A 25,089-nucleotide genomic window follows, 5' to 3' on the forward strand; every position below is an offset into this window, starting at 1 on the left:
CATTCAGTGGAAAATACAGTGGGGAGCTTTATATACATAGAGAACATGAAACAATGGAGACATGAAACTGTAAGGAGAGTGATCAGGTAAGGTGAGCTATTACCAGCAGGAGATCGGGGAGAGGTGGGGAAGGAACCTTTTGTAGTGATAATCAAGGTGGGCCACTTCCAGCAGTTGACAAGAATGTGTGAGGAACAGTGGACTTGTGTGGACTAGTCCAGGCTGAGGTTGATAGTGGGACAGAAACTGTTGAAATCATGGTGGAATTCCTCAAGGGCTTCTTTTCCATGGTCCAGATGATGGTTACTGATCCATGAGCCTACACAAAGGCCCCACATAAGCACTAAGATTGCATAGCACCCACCAGTGTGCTAGGCACTGTACGTCCAAACACAAAATCCTGGGGCCAGCTTGGAAGTGGTTTACAGTCCAATTTTAAACATCTGGTGACGGGGGGGGGGGGCAAGTCACAAAAGGGTGGAAAGAGCAGGACGCTCCCAGTGCCCTAGCCATGGCCAGAGCTGTGCACGCCGCCGGGCGTGCAAGGAGAGGTCCAGGACTCAGGGGCCCACACCCAGGCTGCAGGTGACATGCAGGAAGGAGCGGACGCTCCTAAAGCGGGGACCGCGTGAGGCGACCGACGCGCGGCTCTGATTGACAGGCAGGGGCCGCCTCCGGCCCTCCGCACCGGGGCGCTACCACTGCAGGCGGGGAACGGCCCGTGGGACGCTGGGGGTGGGGCTGCGGCGGCTCCGGCGCACAAGGTCCCGCCCGGCCCCGCCCACAGCCTCGCCAGCCTCCGCCCAGGGAGCGGCTGCATGACGTCACGCGCAATCACGCGGGCGCTGGGCGGAAGCGGAAGCGGAGGGGGGGGTCCCGGCGGCGTTTTGGATACGGAAGTAGCGCGGGGTCCGGGCAGTGGGTTCCGCAGCTGGGAGCAGCTCCAGAGACCGGACACAGCGCGGCAGCGGCGTCCCCCGCCATGGCCGCGTCATCCAACCTGCAGGTGGAGACAGGCGGAGCCGGGGCCCCGCCCAGAGCGTCCTGCTGGGGGAGGGGGTGTCGGGGCCGACTGGGGGATTGGGGAGGGGAAGGGGGTGTCGGGGCCGAGGGGGGTGTGGTGGGCGGGCAGGGTCTGGGGAGGGGGCGGGCGGGCGGTGTCTGGGGTGGGGAGCGGGGCTGAAGGGAGCGGCTGTGGGGGGATGTCCGGCCCCTGGGTGCTGGTGCTTCCATAGTGCATCCCTTAAATGCCTGCGGCTCTCGGCACCGGTTGGGACGGCTTCTGTCGAGTATCTTGCGGTTTGTCTCGAGTCGGATAAAAAGCATGGGGTTTACTTTAAACCGTGTCGCCTTACCCGCTTTTACCTACCTCTCTCCTCAATCCCTAGTGTTAGAAAGGGGGATTTACGCTTGGTAGGTGGCCAGGACGATCTTCATCCAGCCAACATATGTTAAAGCATCTCTTGTCCTGTCTACCTTAAGCCTTTAAAATACCTTGATTTGTTTTTAAAATGCACCCTCTGTCATAGTTTAAACAAATTGTCCTGTTGGTATAATATGTCTGCCCTGCTTGGGGGTTTATCCCCTTTGTCCATTTGCCGTTAGCATCCTGGTTCAGTTGCTATGCACAGTGATGTTCACTGTCATCTCTTACCATACGCCCAGGATAGCACATAGATTTACCTCCTCATTTTTCAATTAAGTCCTCAGTTGTTTCTGATAACTTGAAGAAGCATATATCCCACATGCTACCATATATTTTAGGTTGGAGTAGGAGCGATCTGTAATTGTTAATATCCCCTCTGCTCTGTTGGCTGCATGGTCACTTTTTTGGGGGTGGGAGGGGCACTATGCTTCCCTTCTCCTTGTCTTCCCACAAAAGTAGTACTGCTATTGTTAAAGTGGTAACACACTTACAACTGCTGTCCTGCTAGATTAGTTATAAAGGTGGTTATACTGATATAACTATTTGGTTTAAATAAAAAATCGCCCCTGTAACTGAAATAGTTACACTGTGACAAAACTGGCTGCAGACTAGGCCCTAGTTTTTTTTCTCTCTCACACACACACACTTTTTTTTCCTGATTCACTATTATTTTTATTATCATAGTACTTAAAAGAACATTTTTTAGAAGCCTTCCTTGCCACAATGAAATTTATGCTCTGGAATCTCTAGCAGTCTAACATGTTGTTTCTGTATTATTTTCCTGTGTTTATAAAAGGGGAGGCATAGGCCCCTTGTCAGAGTTTTCAGGCTAGTTTAAGTGGGTTTCAGAAGTGGCCAATGAAGTATGTAGATTTTTGTTTGTTTGGTAGGAGCAGGACAGGAAGGTAACACAACCTCCTCTGCTTGCTGGGGATCTGCTTTAGCAGGTGGTCTTTTCACATACCGCTCCCCCTTCCACCCCCCAAAGAGAAGATTTTGCTCATGGTTTTAATGAGACAAAGATTCAAAATTTCTCACACCTGTTGGCTCCTATTTAAAAGGTCTCCGTTTTGAAACAAGCTTCCTTTAGTTTAATCTACCTGAAACCAAAAGGTTTTTGCTCCAGTGCCATTGTGTCAAAACCAAACAATAAAGGTACTGTGCTACTTCTCTTCTGAGCCCTACTGGTGCTGCTGCTGTGTATCAACTTTGTTTTGTCTGATGTGTTAGAGAGAGCCCAAATCCTGACATGGATGTATGCACAAGAGACAAAGGACAATGCATCCCATGAAGTGAGCTGTAGCTCACGAAAGCTTATGCTCTAATAAATTTGTTAGTCTCTAAGGTGCCACAAGTACTCCTTTTCTTATTGTTAGTACAGTTAGCAGAGGAAATAACTGTGTATGAGAGAACTGAATATAGTAACTTTTACTATATAAGTGTATAGTTACTCTAAGTAATTTTCAGAGTAGTAGCCATGTTAGTCTGTATCTGTAAAAAGAACAAGAGTACTTGTGGCACCTTAGCGACTAACAAATTTATTAGAGCATAAGCTTTCGTGAGCTACAGCTCACTTCATTGGATGCATACAGTGGAAAATATAGTGGGGAGATTTTATATACACAGGTTTCAGAGTAGCAGCCGTGTTAGTCTCTATTTGCAAAAAGAAAAGGAGTACTAGTGGCACCTTAGAGACTAACCAATTTATTTGAGCATAAGCTTTCGTGAGCTGCAGCTCACTTCGTCGGATGCATTCAGTGGAAAATACAGTGAGGAGATTTATATACACACAGAACATGAAAAAATGGGTGTTACCATACACACTGTAAGGAGAGGTTTCAGAGTAACAGCCGTGTTAGTCTGTATTCGCAAAACGAAAAGGAGTACTTGTGGCACCTTAGAGACGAACCAATTTATTTGAGCATGAGCTTTCGTGAGCTACAGCTCACTTCATCGGATGCATACCGTGGAAAGTGTAGAAGACATTATATACACACAGAGACCACGAAACAATACCTCCTCCCACCCCACTGTCCTGCTGGTAATAGCTTATCTATAGTGATCATCAAGTTGGGCCATTTCCAGCACAAATCCATGTTTTCTCACCCTCCGTGCCCCCCCCCCCCCCCACACACACACAAACTCACTCTCCTGCTGGTAATAGCCTATCCAAAGTGACCACTCTCTTCACAATGTGTATGATAATGAAGGTGGGCCATTTCCAGCACAAATCCAGGTTCTCTCACTCCCTCACCCCCCTCCAAAAACCACACACACAAACTCACTCTCCTACTGGTAATAGCTTTTTGGAGGGGGGTGAGGGAGTGAGAGAACCTGGATTTGTGCAGGAAATGGCCCATCTTGATTATCATACACATTGTGAAGAGAGTGGTCACTTTGGATGGGCTATTACCAGAAGGAGAGTGAGTTTGTGTGTGTGTGAGGGGGGGGGGGCGGAGGGTGAGAAAACCTGGATTTGTGCTGGAAATGGCCCAACTTGATGATCACTTTAGATAAGCTATTACCAGCAGGACAGTGGGGTGGGAGGAGGTATTGTTTCATGGTCTCTGTGTGTGTATATGATGTCTTCTGCAGTTTTCACGGTATGCATCCGATGAAGTGAGCTGTAGCTCACGAAAGCTCATGCTCAAATAAATTGGTTCATCTCTAAGGTGCCACAAGTACTCCTTTTCTTACTGTAAGGAGAGTGATCACTTAAGATGAGGTATTACCAGCAGGAGAGCAGGGGGCGGGGAGAAAATCTTTTGTAGTGATAATCAAGGTGGGCCATTTCCAGCAGTTAACAGGAACGTCTGAGGAGCAGTGGGAGGTGTGTGGGGGGAAATAAACATGGGGAAACAGTTTTACAAAAGGTCCCCCCCCCACTGGTAATAGCTCATCTTAAGTGATCACTCTCCTTACAGTGTGTATGATAACACCCATTTTTTCATATTCTGTGTGTATATAAATCTCCTCACTGTATTTTCCACTGAATGCATCCAGTGAAGTGAGCTGCAGCTCGCGAAAGCTTATGCTCAAATAAATTGGTTAGTCTCTAAGGTGCCACTAGTACTCCTTTTCTTTTTATATACACAAAGAACATGAAACAATGGGTGTTACCATATAGACTGTAACAAGAGTGACCAGGAAAGGTGAGCTAGTACCAGCGGGGGGGGGGGGGGGCACCCTTTGTAGTGATAATCAAGGTGGGCCATTTCCAGCACTTTACAAGAACAGCAGGAAGGGAAATAAACATGGGGAAATAGTTCTAGTTTGTGTAATGACCCATCCACTCCCAGTCTCTATTCAAGCCTAAGTTAATTGTATCCAGTTTGCAAATTAATTCCAATTCAGCAGTCTCTCGTTGGATGGGCCAGCAATGCCCCTCTGCCATGTACATTGGTCAAAGAGAACAGTCTCTATGTAAAAGAATAAATGGACACAAATCAGACGTCAAGAATTATAACATTCAAAAACCAGTCGGAGAACACTTCAGTCTCTCTGGTCACTCGATTACAGACCTAAAAGTGACAGTACTTCAAAAACAGACTCCAACGAGAGACTGCTTAATTGGAATTAATTTGCAAACTGGATACAATTAACTTAGGCTTGAATAGAGACTGGGAGTGGATGGGTCATTACACAAAGTAAAACTATTCCCCCTCCCACTGTTCCTCAGACGTTCTTGTCAACTGCTGGAAATGACCCACCTTGATTATTACTACAAAAGGTTCCCCCTCTCCCCCAGCTTTCCTGCTGGTATTAGCTCATCTTAAGTGATCACTCTCCTTACAGTGTGTATGGTAACACCCATTGTTTCATGTTCTGTGTATATAAATATCCCCACTGTATTTTCCACTGAATGCATCCGATGAAGTGAGCTGTAGCTCACGAAAGCTTATGCTCAAATAAATTTGTTAGTCTCTAAGGTGCCACAAGTCCTCCTTTTCTTTTTGCGAATACAGACTAACACGGCTGCTACTCTGAAACCTGTCGTTGGAGTGTCTTTTTGAAGTTTTTTGTTGAAGAATTGCCACTTTTAGGTCTGTAATCGAGTGACTAGAGAGACTGAAGTGTTCTCCGACTGGTTTTTTCTAATTCTTGACGTCTGACTTGTGTCCATTTATTCTTTTACATAGAGAATGTGCAGTTTGGCCAATGTACATGGCAGAGGGGCATTGCTGGCACATGATGGCATATATCACATTGGTAGATGCGCAGGTGAACGAGCCTCTGATAGTGTGGCTGATGTGATTAGGCCCTATGATGGTTTTCCCTGAATAGGTATGTGGACACAGTTGGCAACGGGCTTTGTTGCAAGGATAGGTTCCTGGGTTAGTGTTTTTGTTGTGTGGTAAGTAAATTGTGGCTACATTTTTATATTGGTGTGAGCCAAATAAAATCAAATTCTAAATACTTCGTTAGAAATGTAAAATCATCCAATAATCTGTTCCCCTTCTCCATGCACAAATATAAGTACAGCTGTTAGGTAATCTGGAAAGAACAGAGCGTTGTATAGAAGGACATTTTTTGATGTTTGCAGGCCTCTTCGTCCTTGTTTGTTAGGAATTCAGTCCTTGTTTGCCCTGTTTTTCCTGGAAGACCCTCTTGAGATACCAAGGATATGAAACTGGATTAACTGAGGAGTAATTACTGTTGTTCAGACTTTTTACAACTTTTTGAGGTTTTGTACTGAAACAGCTTCCAGTCTACAACTGAGTCCTCCAAGATAAACTTCCAGCAAATTTCTTATTGGGGGAAATTTTTCAAAGGCAAATCTCCCCCTTTTATTTCTGAGAAGATAGGGAAGAAAAGTAAAAAGTTCCTGAAAAGTTTTTCATACATAAAGAATGGCACAAAGCCATACTACTTCCCCACTTCACCTAACCTGAATGAGAACCACATTCAGAACCCTTGAAATACAGAATTGTTGCTACTTTAGAGTTCAAGTAAACGTAACTCTTAACTTGTAGTTATAAATACTTGGCACTGCTACATTACATCTTTTTTTTCCCCCAGAACTAATCTCAAATCATAATGCAGGTTTTATCAGGTATTTGTATTGAAGTGGTTCACGTGGCTCAGACATATTGGAGCCTCATTAAAGATTTTTAGTAATGGTTGACTTTGATAGTGTATCCTGAGAAATTTTTAAGCTATGAAGATAAAATACATTTGAGAAGGTGTGGATTCTCCATACATCTTTTCAATTAACATAAGAGATCTCTAATAAAAATTTGGAAGCGCTGGATTAACACTCCAATAATAATTATAACATTTCAATAGCTTAGTATAGAGGAACACTTTTGCCTATCACTTCTGATTTATGTACTACAGATATATGTTGAAGGTACGCTGTTGACTTACTCTATATGAGTACAACACTCAGCACAAAGGGGCTCTGACCTAGTTAGCCTCTAGGTGCTACTGCAATATAAATACTAATAAAAATACTTCTAAATTGACTAGATTTCAAGTTGTATGCAGTGTTGTAGCCATGTTGGTTTCAAGTTAGCTGTAGAAGTACTGTAGACAGATACTGATTGTTGCCTAGTACAAAAATATTTTTTACTGCTAATATCTCTTCAGATGAAGACATGAATTTGCAGTTTGTTGCTGTATCTACAATTCTATATTTTTTCCACTCATTTAAAAATAAAGTGCTTTTTTAAATTTTCATAACTTTTATATTTTAATATGCCGGAAAGAATTAGGAGGTCATGTACTAGGTAACCTAGTAGAATAGATTTTAAACTCATTCTGTATTCTGCCAAATTACATTAAAAGAAAATAAGATCCTGATCCTGAAAAGACTTATGCAAATGCTTAGCTTTGCTACTGTGAGTAGTCCAGTTAACTTTAATAGGGACTACTCACAGTTCATATAGATAAGCAGATAAGTGTTTTCAGGAAAAGGGCCTAAAGGTTGCACCAGTAAGCTCTTACAGCCAAATTCTCCAAATGCTTAAATGTGAGTTAGTTTTTATTCAAGCAGGTAGTAACATTGATATTAATGAGATGACTTGTATGAATAAAGTTTACTCATGCATGTTTGTAGAATCCAGCCCTCTTTAACTTTGACATTTCTTAGGTAAGGCTGTATGTGCCACCTTGATTCTACTCCTTATGAACATATTATCATATGCACACAGTATTTCTCAAATTATATTTTATAATTTTAGGTATGTATGGCATCTTATATAAATGATTCATGGAGTGCATTTCTGTGAAAGATCTAGGAAGAAGTGAGATGGGTGGAGTCCTCCATCATTGACTGCACACCTAGCGAGTGGCATTTTACTTAGCTGTAAACAATACGGTGAATTATAAACTGTCTTGCAACACATGCACAAGGGAAGCAGAGTTATGGTAGCACATGCAACTTCAGCTCTGGCATTTCACGACTTAAGAGCTTACCTGTGTAACTTTAACATTCATTTAAAATAGACTTTTTAATTGATTTTTACTCTTTAAGCAGGAAAAGATCTAGACACCACTAGAATGCCCCCTAACTCATGCACCTTAAAAAGTTCATAGAGTCCTTTTCCTGGATCCTCAGGAGTTGCACTCTTTCCTTTCTAGTGTGTGTCTGTCACATACAGTGCAAACTGTATACATGAAATTGATGAATGACTTGGTACACCCTTAAAAGATTAAGAGAATAGCTTTGTCACAATCTCAGCACATGTCAGCTTACTGTTGTTTCTAATGTTGCTTTTAAAAGTGTTTAACAGAAAAACCTTGAATTGTGTTCATGTGAAGTATGACTTTGCAGAACACTGAAAAGTTCTTATCGGTAAGAACTATTCTTGTCAGATTCCTTCTTTCTACCCCAGCTGTGTCAGCATTAGAACATTTTAAAAGGTTGCATTCATGATTAATAAAAGGAAATGTTTTTCATGTTTTGATACAAGTGAATTGTTTTAGCTCAGACTAAAAAAATAAGAATGTACTCCAATCAGATCTTAATATCAGGTTCTTAGGTCAAACTTCCTCAAGCAGCAGGCAGTTGAAAACTGAGTTAGAGTAGAAATGCTTCAGTGCCTTTAACTCTAGGTGTCACTACTGTTCCACCTAGAATATATTGTTGGCATAACGTTTTGTTTCATTTGGTGGTTTCATTTTATATGTGGTTTTTTTAATCACTTTTGTGATATATCCAGTCTTGGGTCACTTGGCTCTGTGTCCACACTGATCTCAGCCAGCTCTCTCACAAAGCTTTGTGACCTTGATATTTCCCAGTTCCACTCTGAAGTCAGTCCTTCTCCCTGAGACACCCAACAGCAGTTGCTCCAACTTAAGGCCCTGGTTCTACAGTGAGCAATAAGTGCAAGGAGGAGACCTATGTGGAGCTTATTACATGAGCATGGCCTAAGTTACTACAATTTGTTATTTTGAATGCAAGCATTTGTTTGGCATACTTATTTTTTTTATTCTGTGCTGTTTTATTTTGTATCAGATAAAACTCATTTAGACTTACCATTACAGAAAGCATAACTCTACTTAGTCACATGATATAATTAAGCAAAATAAAAATCTGGGTAAGACCTGTATCACGCAGCTGCTGCCAGGAGTCTGACTTTTTTTCTCCTTAGTATGTTTTCTTTCATTTGGTAATGGAAGAGTACACTCAATTCAATCTGCAGTAGAACTGGTTTTTGGTATTACATATAAATTTAACATTTCTACTAATAATTGTACCTCTGGTATTGTTTTGGGTAATTACTACTTCTGGTGTTTACAAGAAGACTGGTTGCATATCACCAGTGAAGATGAGCATGAGTTCCTTTGCTGAATGTGACCATCAGGTGCTCCATATGTACTCAGTGAGTTTTATTTCAGTACTTCTAGAAGTAGGTCTCATTACCACAAAATGGAAAGAGATCCAGTTTCCTGGCAGATTAGTTACATAGTATTTACAATTTAATAATAATTTAGCAATTTTCAATTATCCTATATTCAGAGCTGTACAAGGACAGTCCCAATGAATTTATAATCAATTACCTTCAACTTGTTTGCACAGTAGATATTCATATTGTAAAGGCGAGGCATCAGCTTTTAGTGCAACCGCTTAAATTATCACGCTAATGTTGCAGTACTCTTGCATAATAGTTGTCATTTTAATCACACCACTTTTTCTTTTGCTTTACAGAAAGCAATAGACCTTGCTAGCAAGGCAGCACAAGAAGACAAAGCAGGAAACTATGAGGAAGCACTCCGCTTGTACCAACATGCTGTGCAGTATTTTCTCCATGTAATTAAATGTAAGACTTGGAATATTAGCTAGCTATTTGCTGCAATTTTTTAAAAGCTAAATTATATAAAGTTACAGCAGTCTACCTGATAGAACCAAAATGGAAAATATTCACCATGTTAAGTATCAACAAGTGTTTTGTCTAAAGATACTAAATCTCTCAAACAGTCAAATGAGACTTGCCAGCTATACTTTGATTTAAAGGCACATATTGTGTATCTTCTTTTCTACCACGCACATGCTCTCCAATTGCTCCAATCTTGTAAATAGTCCACTTTGTTGATATTTAGAAAGGAATCCTGCTACCAACGCTAGATGTCTTCAAAAAGTTCCAAGGTGACTACAGTGTAGGGGGGACAGGTAGAGGATGGGAAGAGTTAAGTATTTCCTTTTCGTGTAGGGAAAATCAGGTGGTATCTGGAAAGCCAGTCTTTGTGTAGTGACGCCACAGAAGTTACTGTCTTGTCCTGCAGGTGTAACAATGTCACGCTTCCCTTTTTCATTCTTTCCATTGACAATTCAAGCTGCTTATGCTTACCTTCAAGATTCTGCACAAATGAACATAGTTTAGACCTATATTTATTCTCTCATTTTTCTTCTGCCAATACCTTGTCTACAGTTCCCTTTATATCCTTCCTTTACTGTTCATGCTTCCTTCTCTGTTGCCTCCTTATGCCTGAATTCTTGCTTTTGACTTTGATGTGCAAGGAGATGCCTTTCTTAAGTTAAATTCCACCTTAAAATGTGTTATTTCTGCCAAGCCTACCAGTGCAAACTCACCCCAAGTTAGAGGTGCTGTTACATATACAATAACTTTAAAATCTTAAGTAACTTCCATTTGATCATTCAGGGCAGTTTGTGTGTGGATTGTGTTTGTCTATATCGGGGGTCAGCAACCTATGGCATGCGTGCCGATTTTTAATGGCACGCTGCTGCCTGCCAGGTCCCAGCCGCCAGCCCCGCTCAGCCCGCTGCCGAACCCAGGCCGGCAGCGGGTTGAGTGGGGCAGGTGGCTGGGACCCCGGCAGGCAGCAGCGTACCATTAAAAATCCTGCCTGCCCTGGCCCGCTCTTCTCCCCCCCTCCCCCACCTTTTCCCCCAGTGTGCTGGGTTCCTGCCCCTCCTCCTCTCCCTCCCTGCTGCTGATCAGCTGATGGCCCTTGTGAGGGAGGGGGAGAAGCGGAGCTGCAGCGCACTCGCTGCTCCGGGGAGGAGGTGGAGAAGAGGTGGGGGTAGGGTCTTGAGGAAGGGGGTGGAATCAGGGCATATCCCCTCCACCCCCCTGCCGTGAGCCGCTCTGGGCAGGGGACTGGGAGCACCCCCACACCCTAACCCACACCCCCAGCCCTCTGCCATGACCTGTGCACCCCCCCACAACCCCAATCCTGATGCCAGCCCCCTATACATTCCCAGCCCCCCAATGCCCTGACTCTTGCACCCCCCACATTCCCACCCCACCCTGAGCACCAAATGGGAGCTCCTGCGCCTCTCCTCCCCCCACATTCCACATGCACCCCTCGCACCAAATGGGAGCTGCCCAGGTAAGCACTCCACACCCAAACCTCCTGCCCCAACCCTGAGCCCCCTCTGTCATTCTAGCTCCTGGCCAGACCCTTCACCCCAACCCGCAGCCTGCTCCTTCACCCCCAGCCCTGTGCTCAGTGCACTCCCACCCTCAGCTCAGTGCAGAGAAAGAAGAAGAGAATGGGCTAGAACCAGGGAGAAGGTAGGTACCCACTCTGAGCACCGGCAGCGGGCTAAGTGGGGCCGGCAACCGTGACCCTGGCTGGCAGGAGCTGGTAGACAGAACCCCAGACTGGTAGCGCGCTGGTCCTGCTCAGCCTGCTGCCAATCTGGGGTCCCGGCCGCTGGCCCTGCTCAGCCTGCTGCCAATCTGGGGTCCCGGCCGCAGGCTCCGCTCAGCCTGCTGCCGGCCTAGGTGAACGGAACGCCAGGCTGGCAGCGGGCTGAGCGGGCCAGCAGTGTAAGATCAGCATTTTAATTTAATTTTTAAATGAAGCTTCTTAAACATTTTGAAAATCTTGTTGACTTTACATACGACAATAGTTTAGTTATATAATATATAGACTTATAGAGAGAGACCTTCTAAAAAACGTTAAAATGTATTACTGGCACGTGAAACCTTAAATTAAAGTGAATAAATGAAGACTCAACACACCACTTCTGAAGGTTGCCGACCCTGGTCTATATGTTCTACTCTATGGGGCAAGAGAATGTATCTTTCTGTGCTTTCTGCAATGCTGGGCACGCTTTTGGGACTTAATACATAGAGTAAAGCGTGCATGCCTTTTGTTGTGTAGCCTGAAATGCTTTTTAATAGATTAGAGACCAGGAGGACAATAATAACTATATTAATTATTATCTAAAGGTTGACAAGATAAGTGAGGTTTCTGTCGGTGAAAGAGACAAGCTTTTGAGCTTAAACAGAGAAAAAGTTGGTCAGATTTTATGCCTATCTCCCTTTCAGTGTGAATGACAACTATTTTTTTTAAGGTTTCAGAGGAACAGCCGTGTTAGTCTGTATTCGCAAAAATAAAAGGAGGACTTGTGGCACCTTAGAGACTAACCAATTTATTTGAGCATGAGCTTTCGTGAGCTACAGCTCACTTCATCAGATGTTTACCGTGGAAACTGCAGCAGACTTTATATACACACAGAAATCATGAAACAATACCTCCTCCCACCCCACTGTCCTGCTGGTAATAGCTTATCTAAAGTGATCAACAGGTGGGCCATTTCCAGCACAAATCCAGGTTTTCTCACCCTCCACCCCCCCACACAAATTCACTCTCCTGCTGGTGCTAGCCCATCCAAAGTGACAACTCTTTACATAATCAAGTTGGGCTATTTCCTGCATAGATCAAGGTTTTCTCACATCCCCCCCACCCCCATACACACACAAACTCACTCTCCTGCTGGTAATAGCTCATCTAAACTGACCATTCTCCAGGTTTAAATCCAAGTTAAACCAGAACATCTGGGGGGGGGGGGGTAGGAAAAAACAAGAGGAAACAGGCTACCTTGCATAATGACTTAGCCACTCCCAGTCTCTATTTAAGCCTAAATTAATAGTATCCAATTTGCAAATGAATTCCAATTCAGCAGTTTCTCGCTGGAGTCTGGATTTGAAGTTTTTTTGTTTTAAGATAGCGACCTTCATGTCTGTGATTGCGTGACCAGAGAGATTGAAGTGTTCTCCGACTGGTTTATGAATGTTATAATTCTTGACATCTGATTTGTGTCCATTTATTCTTTTACGTAGAGACTGTCCAGTTTGACCAATGTACATGGCAGAGGGGCATTGCTGGCACATGATGGCATAGATCACATTGGTGGATGTGCAGGTGAACGAGCCTCTGATAGTGTGGCTGATGTTATTAGGCCCTGTGATGGTGTCCCCTGAATAGATATGTGGGCACAATTGGCAACGGGCTTTGTTGCAAGGATAAGTTCCTGGGTTAGTGGTTCTGTTGTGTGGTATGTGGTTGTTGGTGAGTATTTGCTTCAGGTTGCGGGGCTGTCTGTAGGCAAGGACTGGCCTGTCTCCCAAGACTTGTGAGAGTGTTGGGTCATCCTTTAGGATAGGTTGTAGATCCTTAATAATGCGTTGGAGGGGTTTTAGTTGGGGGCTGAAGGTGACGGCTAGTGGTGTTCTGTTATTTTCTTTGTTAGGCCTGTCCTGTAGTAGGTAACTTCTGGGAACTCTTCTGGCTCTATCAATCTGTTTCTTTACTTCTGCAGGTGGGTATTGTAGTTGTAAGAAAGCTTGACAGAGATCTTGTAGGTGTTTGTCTCTGTCTGAGGGGTTGGAGCAAATGCGGTTGTATCGCAGAGCTTGGCTGTAGACGATGGATCGTGTAGTGTGGTCAGGGTGAAAGCTGGAGGCATGCAGGTAGGAATAGCGGTCAGTAGGTTTACGGTATAGGGTGGTGTTTATGTGGCCATTGTTTATTAGCACTGTAGTGTCCAGGAAGTGGATCTCTTGTGTGGACTGGACCAGGCTGAGGTTGGTGGTGGGATGGAAATTGTTGAAATCATGGTGGAATTCCTCAAGGGCTTCTTTTCCATGGGTCCAGATGATGAAGATGTCATCAATATACAGGACAGGCCTAACAAAGAAAATAACAGAACACCACTAGCCGTCACCTTCAGCCCCCAACTAAAACCCCTCCAACGCATTATTAAGGATCTACAACCTATCCTAAAGGATGACCCAACACTCTCACAAGTCTTGGGAGACAGGCCAGTCCTTGCCTACAGACAGCCCCGCAACCTGAAGCAAATACTCACCAACAACCACATACCACACAACAGAACCACTAACCCAGGAACTTATCCTTGCAACAAAGCCCGTTGCCAATTGTGCCCACATATCTATTCAGGGGACACCATCACAGGGCCTAATAACATCAGCCACACTATCAGAGGCTCGTTCACCTGCACATCCACCAATGTGATCTATGCCATCATGTGCCAGCAATGCCCCTCTGCCATGTACATTGGTCAAACTGGACAGTCTCTACGTAAAAGAATAAATGGACACAAATCAGATGTCAAGAATTATAACATTCATAAACCAGTCGGAGAACACTTCAATCTCTCTGGTCACGCAATCACAGACATGAAGGTCGCTATCTTAAAACAAAAAAACTTCAAATCCAGACTCCAGCGAGAAACTGCTGAATTGGAATTCATTTGCAAATTGGATACTATTAATTTAGGCTTAAATAGAGACTGGGAGTGGCTAAGTCATTATGCAAGGTAGCCTGTTTCCTCTTGTTTTTTCCTACCCCCCCCCCCCCCAGATGTTCTGGTTTAACTTGGATTTAAACCTGGAGAATGGTCAGTTTAGATGAGCTATTACCAGCAGGAGAGTGAGTTTGTGTGTGTATGGGGGTGGGGGGGATGTGAGAAAACCTTGATCTATGCAGGAAATAGCCCAACTTGATTATGTAAAGAGTTGTCACTTTGGATGGGCTAGCACCAGCAGGAGAGTGAATTTGTGTGGGGGGGTGGAGGGTGAGAAAACCTGGATTTGTGCTGGAAATGGCCCACCTGTTGATCACTTTAGATAAGCTATTACCAGCAGGACAGTGGGGTGGGAGGAGGTATTGTTTCATGATTTCTGTGTGTATATAAAGTCTGCTGCAGTTTCCACGGTAAACATCTGATGAAGTGAGCTGTAGCTCACGAAAGCTCATGCTCAAATAAATTGGTTAGTCTCTAAGGTGCCACAAGTCCTCCTTTTATTTTTTTTAAGAAACTGGAAGATTGCAGAAGGGGGTTGAGAACATATAATGTAAATAAACAAAAACCACTGCTCAACACTGATCTCTTAAACTACTGCCCAGTAACATCCGTTTTTTAAGCAAGCAAATCAAGAAGCCATCCATCTGCCAGTATCCTTGATCCTTCTCAATCAGTCAGGCTTTAGCCATGGGATCCAGAACACCCACAACTGGCTCTAAAGTTGCACCCCATCCTATCAGTACAAACCTTGTCATAGTGACCGCCACACTTGTGATCTGCAGACTTGATTATTGCAGCTCATAACTAGGAGTGAAGCCACATGCTTTGAAAAATCTCCACCTGTTACAAACCACAGTAGCCCGTCTGCTTAGCGACACAAATCACAATGAACATATCACCATGGAGCTCTGCTTTGCATTGTCTTCCCATTCAATAGAGAGTCCAGTTCAAAGTGTATCTTAAGCAAAAACCTGTTAGCTTAATCAAGTTTTCTCTCCTACAGGATAAGGAAAAGGAAATGGCTCTCTTGAAATAGTTGGCTGGTGTTTAGATAATGTGGTGGATATTGGCAATATAAGCATCGAAATGCTTCTTGAAGCATTCACTAAGCACAATGGATTTCTTGTAGGTCGGAGGTTTTCAATTTACTTTTTGTTCGTTGAGATTGGAGAAACTACTACACGCTACTTTCTTATGTATTCTGTTAAATTTAGTATTAAAATGGGGACAGAATTATTACCCTTTTCTGTTTTGATTTGTTTTGTTTCGTTGTTTTTTTTGCTTCTAGTAAAGCATAACCATTTTTTTTCAATTTTTTTAGATGAAGCACAGGGTGATAAAGCAAAACAAAGTATCAGAACAAAGTGTACAGAATATCTGGACAGAGCAGAAAAACTGAAGGAATATCTGAAAAAGAAAGAGAAAGCTCCACCAAAGCCAGTGAAAGAGTCTGGTCCATCTGATGAAAAAGGGTATGTGTTTTTTTTGGAGACGGTAAAGCAAAATGCAATATTTTTCATGTTCCAAACTCAGCTGAAACGAAAGTTAACTATTTGAAAGAACATTTTAAGTAAGTTTAATGCGTGTGAAATATATCAGGTGAGCAATACAGAAGTACAGTAACTAACCAAACAACATGCATACTAACACTACAAGCTTTCCTCTGTTGCTTTACCAATATGCCTTAGTCCTACCATGGAAGATCCACTTGCAGTAACTCACTCCACGGTATGCATCCGATGAAGAGATCTGTAGCTCACGAAAGCTCATGCTCAAATAAATTGGTTAGTCTCTAAGGTGCCACAAGTACTCCTTTTCTTTTCACTCCAGTAAGTTAACTCACATCTAGCAGGTCTTTAGCCTTTCTGCTGGATGACAGCTGTGGTGGCCTAAGACATGGACACCTACCTACTTAAAAACTAGATCTGCAGAGCACCAGTGACTAGATTTAAACCACTGATAACTTGGGCCAGTTTTGAACATGTGCTCCAGAGGTTGAAGCTCTGTATCACGTTCCCAGTCCATTGCACCATCTAGTCATATTTCTATTCACCCAACTCTTGTTATTGGCAACAGTATTTGTTGGACATCTAGATAATTACATTTTATACCTAATATTTTATGTCTTCATTGAAACTTAAAACTGCAGTAAAATTTAAGTGATTTGCAGAAAAACTGTCCTCGTTTGTGGCTTGTAATCCATCTGTAGAGAGGATTTAAAGTTGTACTTGACTCAGATTGGTAATTGAATTCAGTTTGCACATGGCAGTATATCTCGTGTTAAAATCAGTTACTGTCACTTCTCCCGTATCAGAGTCCAGGGATCCTTATTTTTTTCTGCAGAAGTTGATGGCCTCAGGGGACCCTAATGCAGCAGACAGTGTAGTGCTCTGCTTCAGATGCCTAATGTTTTCAGTATTTGCAGGAAAAAAAAGTCTCCTGAACTCTGATGGTGGTAAGGAGGAGGAAAGAAGCTTATTTTCAGTGTTGTTTTTTAAGTCTTCTAAATGCACTGATACCATGTTCAGTTATTAAGCTGTTTGCAAGAGACAAGGTGGGTGAGGTAATATCTTTTATTAGACCAACTTCTGTTGATGAGAGAGACAAGCCTTTGAGCCACACAGAGTTCTTCTGGTCTGGGAATGGTATTCCAAGCATCACAGCTAAATGCAAGGTGGAACAGATTGTTTAGCATAAGTAGTTAGCACATATTCTAAGGGACCATTTTACTCTGAAACCTGTCATTTTAGGTAGAGTAGCCCATTAACATCTCAGTGATAGGACAAAAAGAGGGATTAGTGGGTTACAGATTGTTGTAAAAAGCCATAAATCCAGTGTCTCTGTTCTGTCCATGATTTTTGGTGGTATTATGAATTTAAGCTTCGAGGCTCGTCTTTTGAAAATGTGCAGGTTTCCTTTGAGAATGAGGACTGATAGATTAGATCCAGCGATCACTTTGTTCACTATAACTATACTGCATACAGTTTATTTGCAAAGCTTTCTAGTTTCCTTTTTCAGTGAATGTAGCTTGTCCCTGAAACTCTGAATACACACGTGTCAGAACTCTTTCTAGCTATAGTACTGGTCAGCTGAGCAACAGTTGGTTTGTAAAAGCTCAGAGCTGCACCATGTTCCACATGCTTATGATGACTGTAAGACTGTGCATAGGACGTGCCCCCTATGCTGCTTTTCACCAACCAAGGATTTCCCTTACGTCTTCTCTTAGTTCTCTTTACACTGCTCTGGCAACACAACACTAGCTGGATCTTACCAGTAACTCCAACTGCTGCTCCAAACATATAGAGGATTGCTTAGATCTGCCTGCACTGAAGAAAGGACAATTGTACCCGTAATAAATCTAATTAAAAACAGTAAAGGTGGAATTTAGGCCATAAATATTTTCTACAAATCATGGAAACGTTAACTCCATAGGGAAACTTATTAAAACATACTTCATTAGAATTGTCAACAATATTTTAAAGAAATCACATTTTATATGAAGCTTAGAATGACACTACTTGGCTTTATATTTTTGTCACATGATTTTAAAAATAAAATTACCTCATTCAACAGGGCTGTTGGGCCCTCAAAGAATCTACAGAATTGAATTAAAAACACATTTCCCTCAATATCTCTACCAAAATGACGGAACGTATGAGGTAGAATATAGTTTCCATTTACAAAATTGTTTGTCTTGTGTAAGACAGGTGGCTTTCTTTGTAGTTGAACATCTTATTACTTGTGTCTGAATTAGGACTGACAGTGATGGGGAAGGAGAGTCTGATGATCCTGAAAAAAAGAAACTGCAAAATCAACTTCAAGGTAGTTCTGAAACTTTTTTTTTAAAAATCATTGTATCAAGTGACTTGTTAAATTAGGCAATTCTGATTTGTTGGTTATTTTTTTGGTCCACAAAAGAGCTGTAGACTGACTTGCCACAGAGTATTTAAATACAATAGAAATTCCTCTGTGCCTTCACTATTTACAAAAGAGGCTTTATTCACATCTTACAGATGAGAATGCTGAGGCCCAGAGAGGTGAAGTGACTTGCCCAGTCACCCTGTAGACTAAAGGCACAGCCAGGAATAGAACCCATGTCTGAGAAGTCACAGTCAAGTGCTCTGTCCTCTGGGCCACACGGCTTCACATAAGGACTAGCCACTTTATTTTAAATAGAAGCTTAAATTCTGCAGAAACTACTGGGGCTGATTTAGAGGGCTCTGGCAGGCAGTGCCTATTTACACACAACCAAATGATGTTAAAGAACAGTGTCCTGTCTCTAGGAAACTTGCACTTGCTGGCCAAATCATGGTCTAACTCTGGTTAGCCACAACAGAACTTGAACCCTGCTTAAGTATTGTGGTTAAACATTGCTGAAATCTGTATATGCTGCATGCAGTCTGTTCATGGAAACCATGCTGGAATTGACAAGCAGCAGTTCATATGTGAACAGGGTCCAAGATTTTAATTCTTGCTTATGACAGCAGAGGCTCTTTGACAGAATGTACCTTCCTAGTTTATCTGGTCTCTTATTTTATAGGTGCCATTGTTATGGAGCGACCAAATGTAAAGTGGAGTGATGTTGCTGGTCTTGAAGGAGCCAAAGAAGCGCTTAAAGAGGCAGTGATATTGCCCATTAAATTTCCTCATCTGTTTACAGGTGAGATAAATTTAGTATACATTCTTGGTTCTAATAGTTGCAGTTTGGGGGAGAGGTGTGGCTGGTGAGGGGTGAGAAGTATTTTACACTGTCATAATGGTGACCTATGTCTAGGTGTCCTCTAAGAGCTTCTATTCCATAGTCTGGTGGGATGTGTATGCTGGGATGGTGGGAGCAGTTGGGGAATTGTATTGGGAGAAAGGAGAAGTTGGTTCAAGAACAACTCATCTCACATGGTAACTTTAAATACAGTGATGTTATAAGCTGTATTTCTCTTACACATTTGCTAACTTTGGGAAACTGATGATTGGTATAGTTTATTAATAAAGCAACAAGTTATATATGAATCTAAATTATGTAAATACAACAGATACCAACTTCTTTCAACTGAAAAAGTGAATAAATATATAAACAATTTTACAAGCTTGGATGAGGTTTCATTTTTTTACCAAGTTCTGTATCAACCTGATCGTTGTATCAGAATTCTTCAGGCAAGTCCTTTTTTCTTTTCTTTTAAAATATAACTCTCGTAGGAAAGAGAACACCTTGGAGAGGAATTCTTCTTTTTGGGCCACCAGGAACAGGAAAATCTTTCTTGGCAAAAGCTGTGGCAACAGAAGCCAACAACTCTACATTCTTCTCAGTATCCTCCTCTGACCTTGTCTCAAAATGGTTAGGAGAGAGTGAAAAGTAAGTAGCTCAGTTGAATTTTTTTTATACTAAATGGTTTTATTTGGTTCTGAAACACTGCAATCTGTCAACTGAGGTTCAAGAATGTAATCACTACTATTTTCTTTTTGCAAATATTTGCACAACTTCACGATGCTTTCAAAAGTAGGTAAAATTTGAGGTAGTTTGTATACTAGAGCTGGCCCGAAACTCAGAATTTCAGGGTTTTGAAAAATTTTAGTGTTTTTGAAATTTTCCATGAATGGGGAATTCAGAAAAATTTTGCTTTGGAAATGTCAAAACATAGTGGTTTTGTAATGAAATATTTTCCCAGAGATCACTGGCAGCTCCTGAGTGAACAGACTTCATTCTTGTCCAGTTCGCTCTGGAGCTGTTGGGGATTAAGGGATTGGCAGCTCCTGGGCAGCCTGCCATGTGGGCTGCCTGACTTCACAGCCTGGGGAGCCAGATGCCCTGAGAGTCTTCCAGGCTCTTGGCTCAGCGGCAGGGAGCTCAGCGGCAGAAGTCCACATGATGGGCTGCAGACTCGAACCCAGGTTCCTGCCAGTCACTTGATGAAAGTTTTGTAAAAACCCAATCTTTTCCTGAAACATCTCAGGTTCACAAGCCAGCACGTTTCTTGGAAAATTTCTGGCAGGCTGTATTTTATATGTCTCATTAAAATAAACCAAAAAAGGACAGGAAACTTAAGTTTCTTCCCAACATCAACCTTGACTGTCTCTTCTACAGCTGTGCATGAGAAGAGGGTCTTCACTTTTTGTGGTCCTTGGTGTGGATCCTTTAGTATGAGGATCATTTTTCTCCCTCCTGTCTTGTAGCAAAACTTGGGAAATTTATTAAAAGTGAACTTCAAAGGAAAAAAATGGTAAATATTGGCTAACTATTTTTGCTTTTTTAAGGTGTACAAAGTCTGAAGGACTTCCTGGGAAAAAGCTCTTGATTTTTTTTATTTTTTTTTTTAAGACCAAGAAATGTAGGTCTTGCCCATTTTGTTTTTCCAGGAAAAATTCATAGATGATAGAAGAACTTGCAAGCTTATCACACCAGAAATTCTGAGGAAGTTAAATCTGAGAGGAAAAGTGACTGTCATTTACTGTTAAAAATACACAAATTTTAGACACTTTAAATATTCTTGTAATTCATATCAGTTGAGTCAGTGGCGATGGAAAAGCAGGAAAGATATAAAGCCCCCAGGTTGAATTTTTGGGGGGAATTAGAGAACGTCATTTTTTCACTTGTAAATGGAACAAATTTGAGAGACAGACCTGGTATCTGACACCATTTTTAGCCACTTTTCAGAGCTTTACCTGACACTTCTCTGTTTTAAATTATTGGCATCAACTTTTATATTGATCATATTTTTTCCTGAACAAATAAATATGAAAATGTGTAAGATCTCAGGCATATCAACCCTTCTGGCTACTTCCTTCACCTAAAGAGAACTAATGTGCTACCAGATACAGTATTTACAGAAGTCATTATTCAGTATTACTCTTTCAAAGTTTCTTGAGTTGGTTATATTACATTAAATATGTAACAGAACAACAAGTCTGTTTCTTCGTTTTCTACCCAGCTTGTAAAGGACCGAAAGGAAACATGAACAGATCTTTCACTAGCTAGAGCATGACTGAAGCACCATACTTTATAGTCCTCATTTCCCTCCAGCATTGCCAGATGACTTTGATTAGAGGGAAGCACCATTTACAGAGCTAAAGAACTTTGCCTCTTGAGGATCCTCAACTGCTTACTTAACATCATGATTATGAACCTTGATTCCTTATACTGTGGTAAATGTGATATGATGCAGTACAATAATATTGACTTGCTGTATTCTCATGGAAGATAACTTAATTTTTTTTCTAGATTAGTGAAAAATTTATTCCAGCTTGCCAGAGAAAACAAACCTTCTATTATCTTCATTGATGAGATAGACTCTCTGTGTGGATCAAGAAGTGAGAATGAAAGTGAGGCTGCTAGACGAATTAAAACAGAATTCCTAGTTCAGATGCAAGGTAAGATTAATGGCATTAAGGAACAGTTAGCAATTAATATCAGCTTTGGCTTTTTTGACACACAGTTAAGGTAAGATTGAAGATCATTTGTAGTTTTTCAAGATGTTTTAAAATGCTTTAAAAAAGTGTTTACATTATTAAATATTACCTGTTCTGGTGTAGGGGTTGGTGTAGACAATGAAGGAATCTTGGTTTTGGGAGCTACAAACATACCCTGGGTTCTGGATTCTGCTATCAGGAGAAGGTAATTTTATAACAAAATGTGTATTGTCCAGTAAAATATGCAACTTCACACTATACAGCACAAAGTGTTAGGTTTTTTCAATTCACTATTGATTAGGTGGTGGCTTAATCTGTGAATGTTCGGAAATACTATCCTGCTTTAACTACCTTGTATGGGAAACCTGAAGATCTATACACTGAAAAACTCTCCAATTAATTTATAGTAGATCCTGAATGTGTGGGCAGGGGGTCCTGTGGTCACCTTAAATAATACCAGTCAGACCAATATTTGGTTGCATGCAGTATGTGCTGGTGCCATGTAGGTCTCTGCCCCTTTATCTCCCTCTTCTCACATGCACGAAGTTCTGAGTTTACCTCAGTTGAAAACACCTACTTCGTCTAGTCTTGAGGCTTTCTTGAGCAGAGAATGGCAATTATGCTGAAGTGCATTCAAATGAGAGAAGCTAATTTTCTGGTCTCTGTAAGTATGGTAAAGGGCCAGTGCATGGACTTGTTGCACCACATACCCCCTAGCTCAGTGGTTTTCAAACTGCGAGTCGCGACCCAGTACTGGGTCACGGAATGTAAGGCACTGGGTCGCAGTGGCTCTGGTCGGCACCGCCAACCGGACCGTTAAAAGTCCTGTTGCGGTACTGCCCAGCTAAGGCAGGCTAGTCCCTACCTGTTCTGACACCGTGCTGCGCCCTGGAAGCAGCCAGCAGCAGGTCCAGCTCCTAGGCCCTGGGGGTGGGCCACAGGGCTCTGTGCACAGCCTCTGCCCCAAGCACTGGCTCTGCTGTGGGGGAAGAGTAAGAGGGGGCAGTACCTGTGGGAGAGAGCCACACAGAGCTGGACCTGCTGCTGGCTGCTTCAGGGGGCTCAGTGCAGTCTGGACGCCAGGACAGGCAGGAATCCTGCCTTAGCACCCCCATTGCGCTGCTAACTGGGAGCTGCCCGAGGTAACCCCGCACCCCAAACCCTGACCCCCTCCAAATCCAGAGCCCCCTCCTGCACCCCAAACCCCTCATCCCCAGCTCCATACTAGAGCCTGCACCCTCAGCCCACAGTCCTGACCTTGTCCCGCACCTTGCCCCAGCCATGAGTCCCCCTCCCACCCAGAGCGCCATCCTGCACCCCAAACCCCTCATCTCTGGCCCCACCCAGCAGCCCTTACCCCCGCACTCCAACCCTCTGCCCCAGCCCTGAGCCCCTCCCACACCCCAAACCTCTCATCCCCAGATCAGTTGGGTCGTGGGCACCAACAATTTTCTTTAACTGGGTCGCCAGAAAAAAAAGTTTGAAAACCACCGCTCTAGCTAATATTTTGTGGCAACTTTTCCAGCATTGAAAAATGAGATTACATTGTGCTTTGCGTGCATGCATTTTGGGGAAATAATCCCAGCAGTCTAAGAACAATAGTCACTGTGCTTGTCAGGGAGAACTGCAGTTCTAAATCCTCCTAGTAATACCATATCAGAAGGAAGGCTTGATTAAGGTACCAAAATTTGTAGCAGAGTCTCGCTGAACATGCCCTGAAGTTACATTTCAGTTGATGAACTTTATTTAAAATAGATTTGTAAACTTCAGAGACATTAATAATAGTTGTTCAGCCATACTTTGGTTAATTGAGCAAAAACGCTGTTTTGATGCTCCACACCTCAAAAATATTGAAGGGATTTTTGTCCCTTGAGCTTCTTCTAGAAACAAAATCTGTCTTCTGTGACTAAGGGTTTGTCTACGTGGAGATTTAGTGTGCAACAAATCAGGGTGTAAATCTACAGCTCAGTAACTGGCAGTGTGGACCCTGCTACCATGCATTATGGGCACATCTACTGTACAGGTGAGGGATGTGATTCCCCTGCTTGTGTACACATGCTCTCACTAGCTCTTACCACGCTGTTGCTAATATAAACAGCAGCGTGGCCCAGCCTAGAACTGTTGAGTACTTACTCTACAGTTTCAGGGAGGGTGCATACTAAGCTGTCCCTCCACTGCCGCTACCCATGCTACCATGGCTACGCTGCTGTTTATAGTCAGGCTAGCTTGATAAGAGCTAGTGCAAATATGGGTCCCTGAGCAGGGGAGTCACATCTGTGCCCTGTAGCTGGAGCCTAAAAGTTACATAGTATGCTTTGATGTACAGTAGATGTGCCCATAATGCATGGTAGCAGGGTCCACACTGCCAGTTACTGAGCTGTAGATTTACACCCTGATTTGTTGCACACTAAATCTCCATGTAGACTGCTGTTTCAAACATAAAGCACACTGTGGAACTTCTACTGCATGGTAGCAGGGTCCATGTGACCAGTTAGTGTGTGGCAAGCTAGTGCACTATAGAGTCACCCCGGCTTGCCATGCACTAAATCTTTATGTAGACATGCTGCAAGCATGGGATAATTTCAAACCCATGGGAAGATTTCTCAGTCATGAAAAGGAAGAAACGGGGTTATAATATTCTGAATGTAATTTTAATTAGTGATTGTTACTATGGATATTACAGTACTTTTTTTAGCAGACTTATAAAATAGTGCTAAGATTCCCCACACTCACTTCATGCGCGCACACACTCTTAAAGCTGTAATGCTCAGATTGCTTCCTTATTCCTTCTAGTTCTGTTAGACCATTTGCATAAACTGCTTTCCATCGAGTACCTGCAAGAGTCAGTGTTTGTGGCTTTTTTAAATTAAGGTTTGAGAAGCGTATTTATATTCCTTTGCCTGAGGACCATGGTAGGACTGCTATGTTTAAGCTTCACCTTGGGAGCACCCCAAACAGCCTGACAGAATCAGACTATCGAGATCTTGGAAAGAGAACGGATGGCTATTCTGGTGCTGACATAAGCATCATTGTTCGCGATGCACTGATGCAGCCTGTTAGGAAAGTGCAATCAGCCACTCACTTTAAAAAAGTAAGTATGTTTAAAAAAAAAAAAAAAAAAGTTGCGGAATTTCCAACTCTTAGTTTCTAGAGTTCAAATCTCCTTTTATTTTGAAATTTCTGGCAATTGAGCTTTTAACTTCTGATTAATTAATATTACTTGTATGTGAATTTTCAT

The 25,089-nt window shown here is 42.6% G+C and overlaps 1 protein-coding gene across 1 annotated transcript in view; it reads left to right on the plus strand.

The window, feature by feature from the left end:
* Nucleotides 1-832: 832 nt before the first annotated feature.
* VPS4B (vacuolar protein sorting 4 homolog B) overlaps nucleotides 833-25,089 on the plus strand; it is a 37,468-nt gene continuing 13,211 nt past the window's right edge. Inside the window, exons 1-9 of the mRNA XM_073332214.2 lie at nucleotides 833-1,006; nucleotides 9,579-9,690; nucleotides 15,772-15,922; nucleotides 18,205-18,272; nucleotides 18,991-19,110; nucleotides 19,644-19,800; nucleotides 21,664-21,812; nucleotides 21,975-22,056; nucleotides 24,723-24,942. Coding sequence (XP_073188315.1) covers nucleotides 983-1,006; nucleotides 9,579-9,690; nucleotides 15,772-15,922; nucleotides 18,205-18,272; nucleotides 18,991-19,110; nucleotides 19,644-19,800; nucleotides 21,664-21,812; nucleotides 21,975-22,056; nucleotides 24,723-24,942 — 1,083 coding nt within the window. The 5' untranslated portion in view covers nucleotides 833-982. The remainder of the gene's footprint in view (nucleotides 1,007-9,578; nucleotides 9,691-15,771; nucleotides 15,923-18,204; nucleotides 18,273-18,990; nucleotides 19,111-19,643; nucleotides 19,801-21,663; nucleotides 21,813-21,974; nucleotides 22,057-24,722; nucleotides 24,943-25,089) is intronic.

This window comes from Lepidochelys kempii, chromosome 2 (genome assembly GCF_965140285.1).
Source record: "Lepidochelys kempii isolate rLepKem1 chromosome 2, rLepKem1.hap1, whole genome shotgun sequence".
Taxonomy (NCBI): domain Eukaryota; kingdom Metazoa; phylum Chordata; order Testudines; family Cheloniidae; genus Lepidochelys; species Lepidochelys kempii.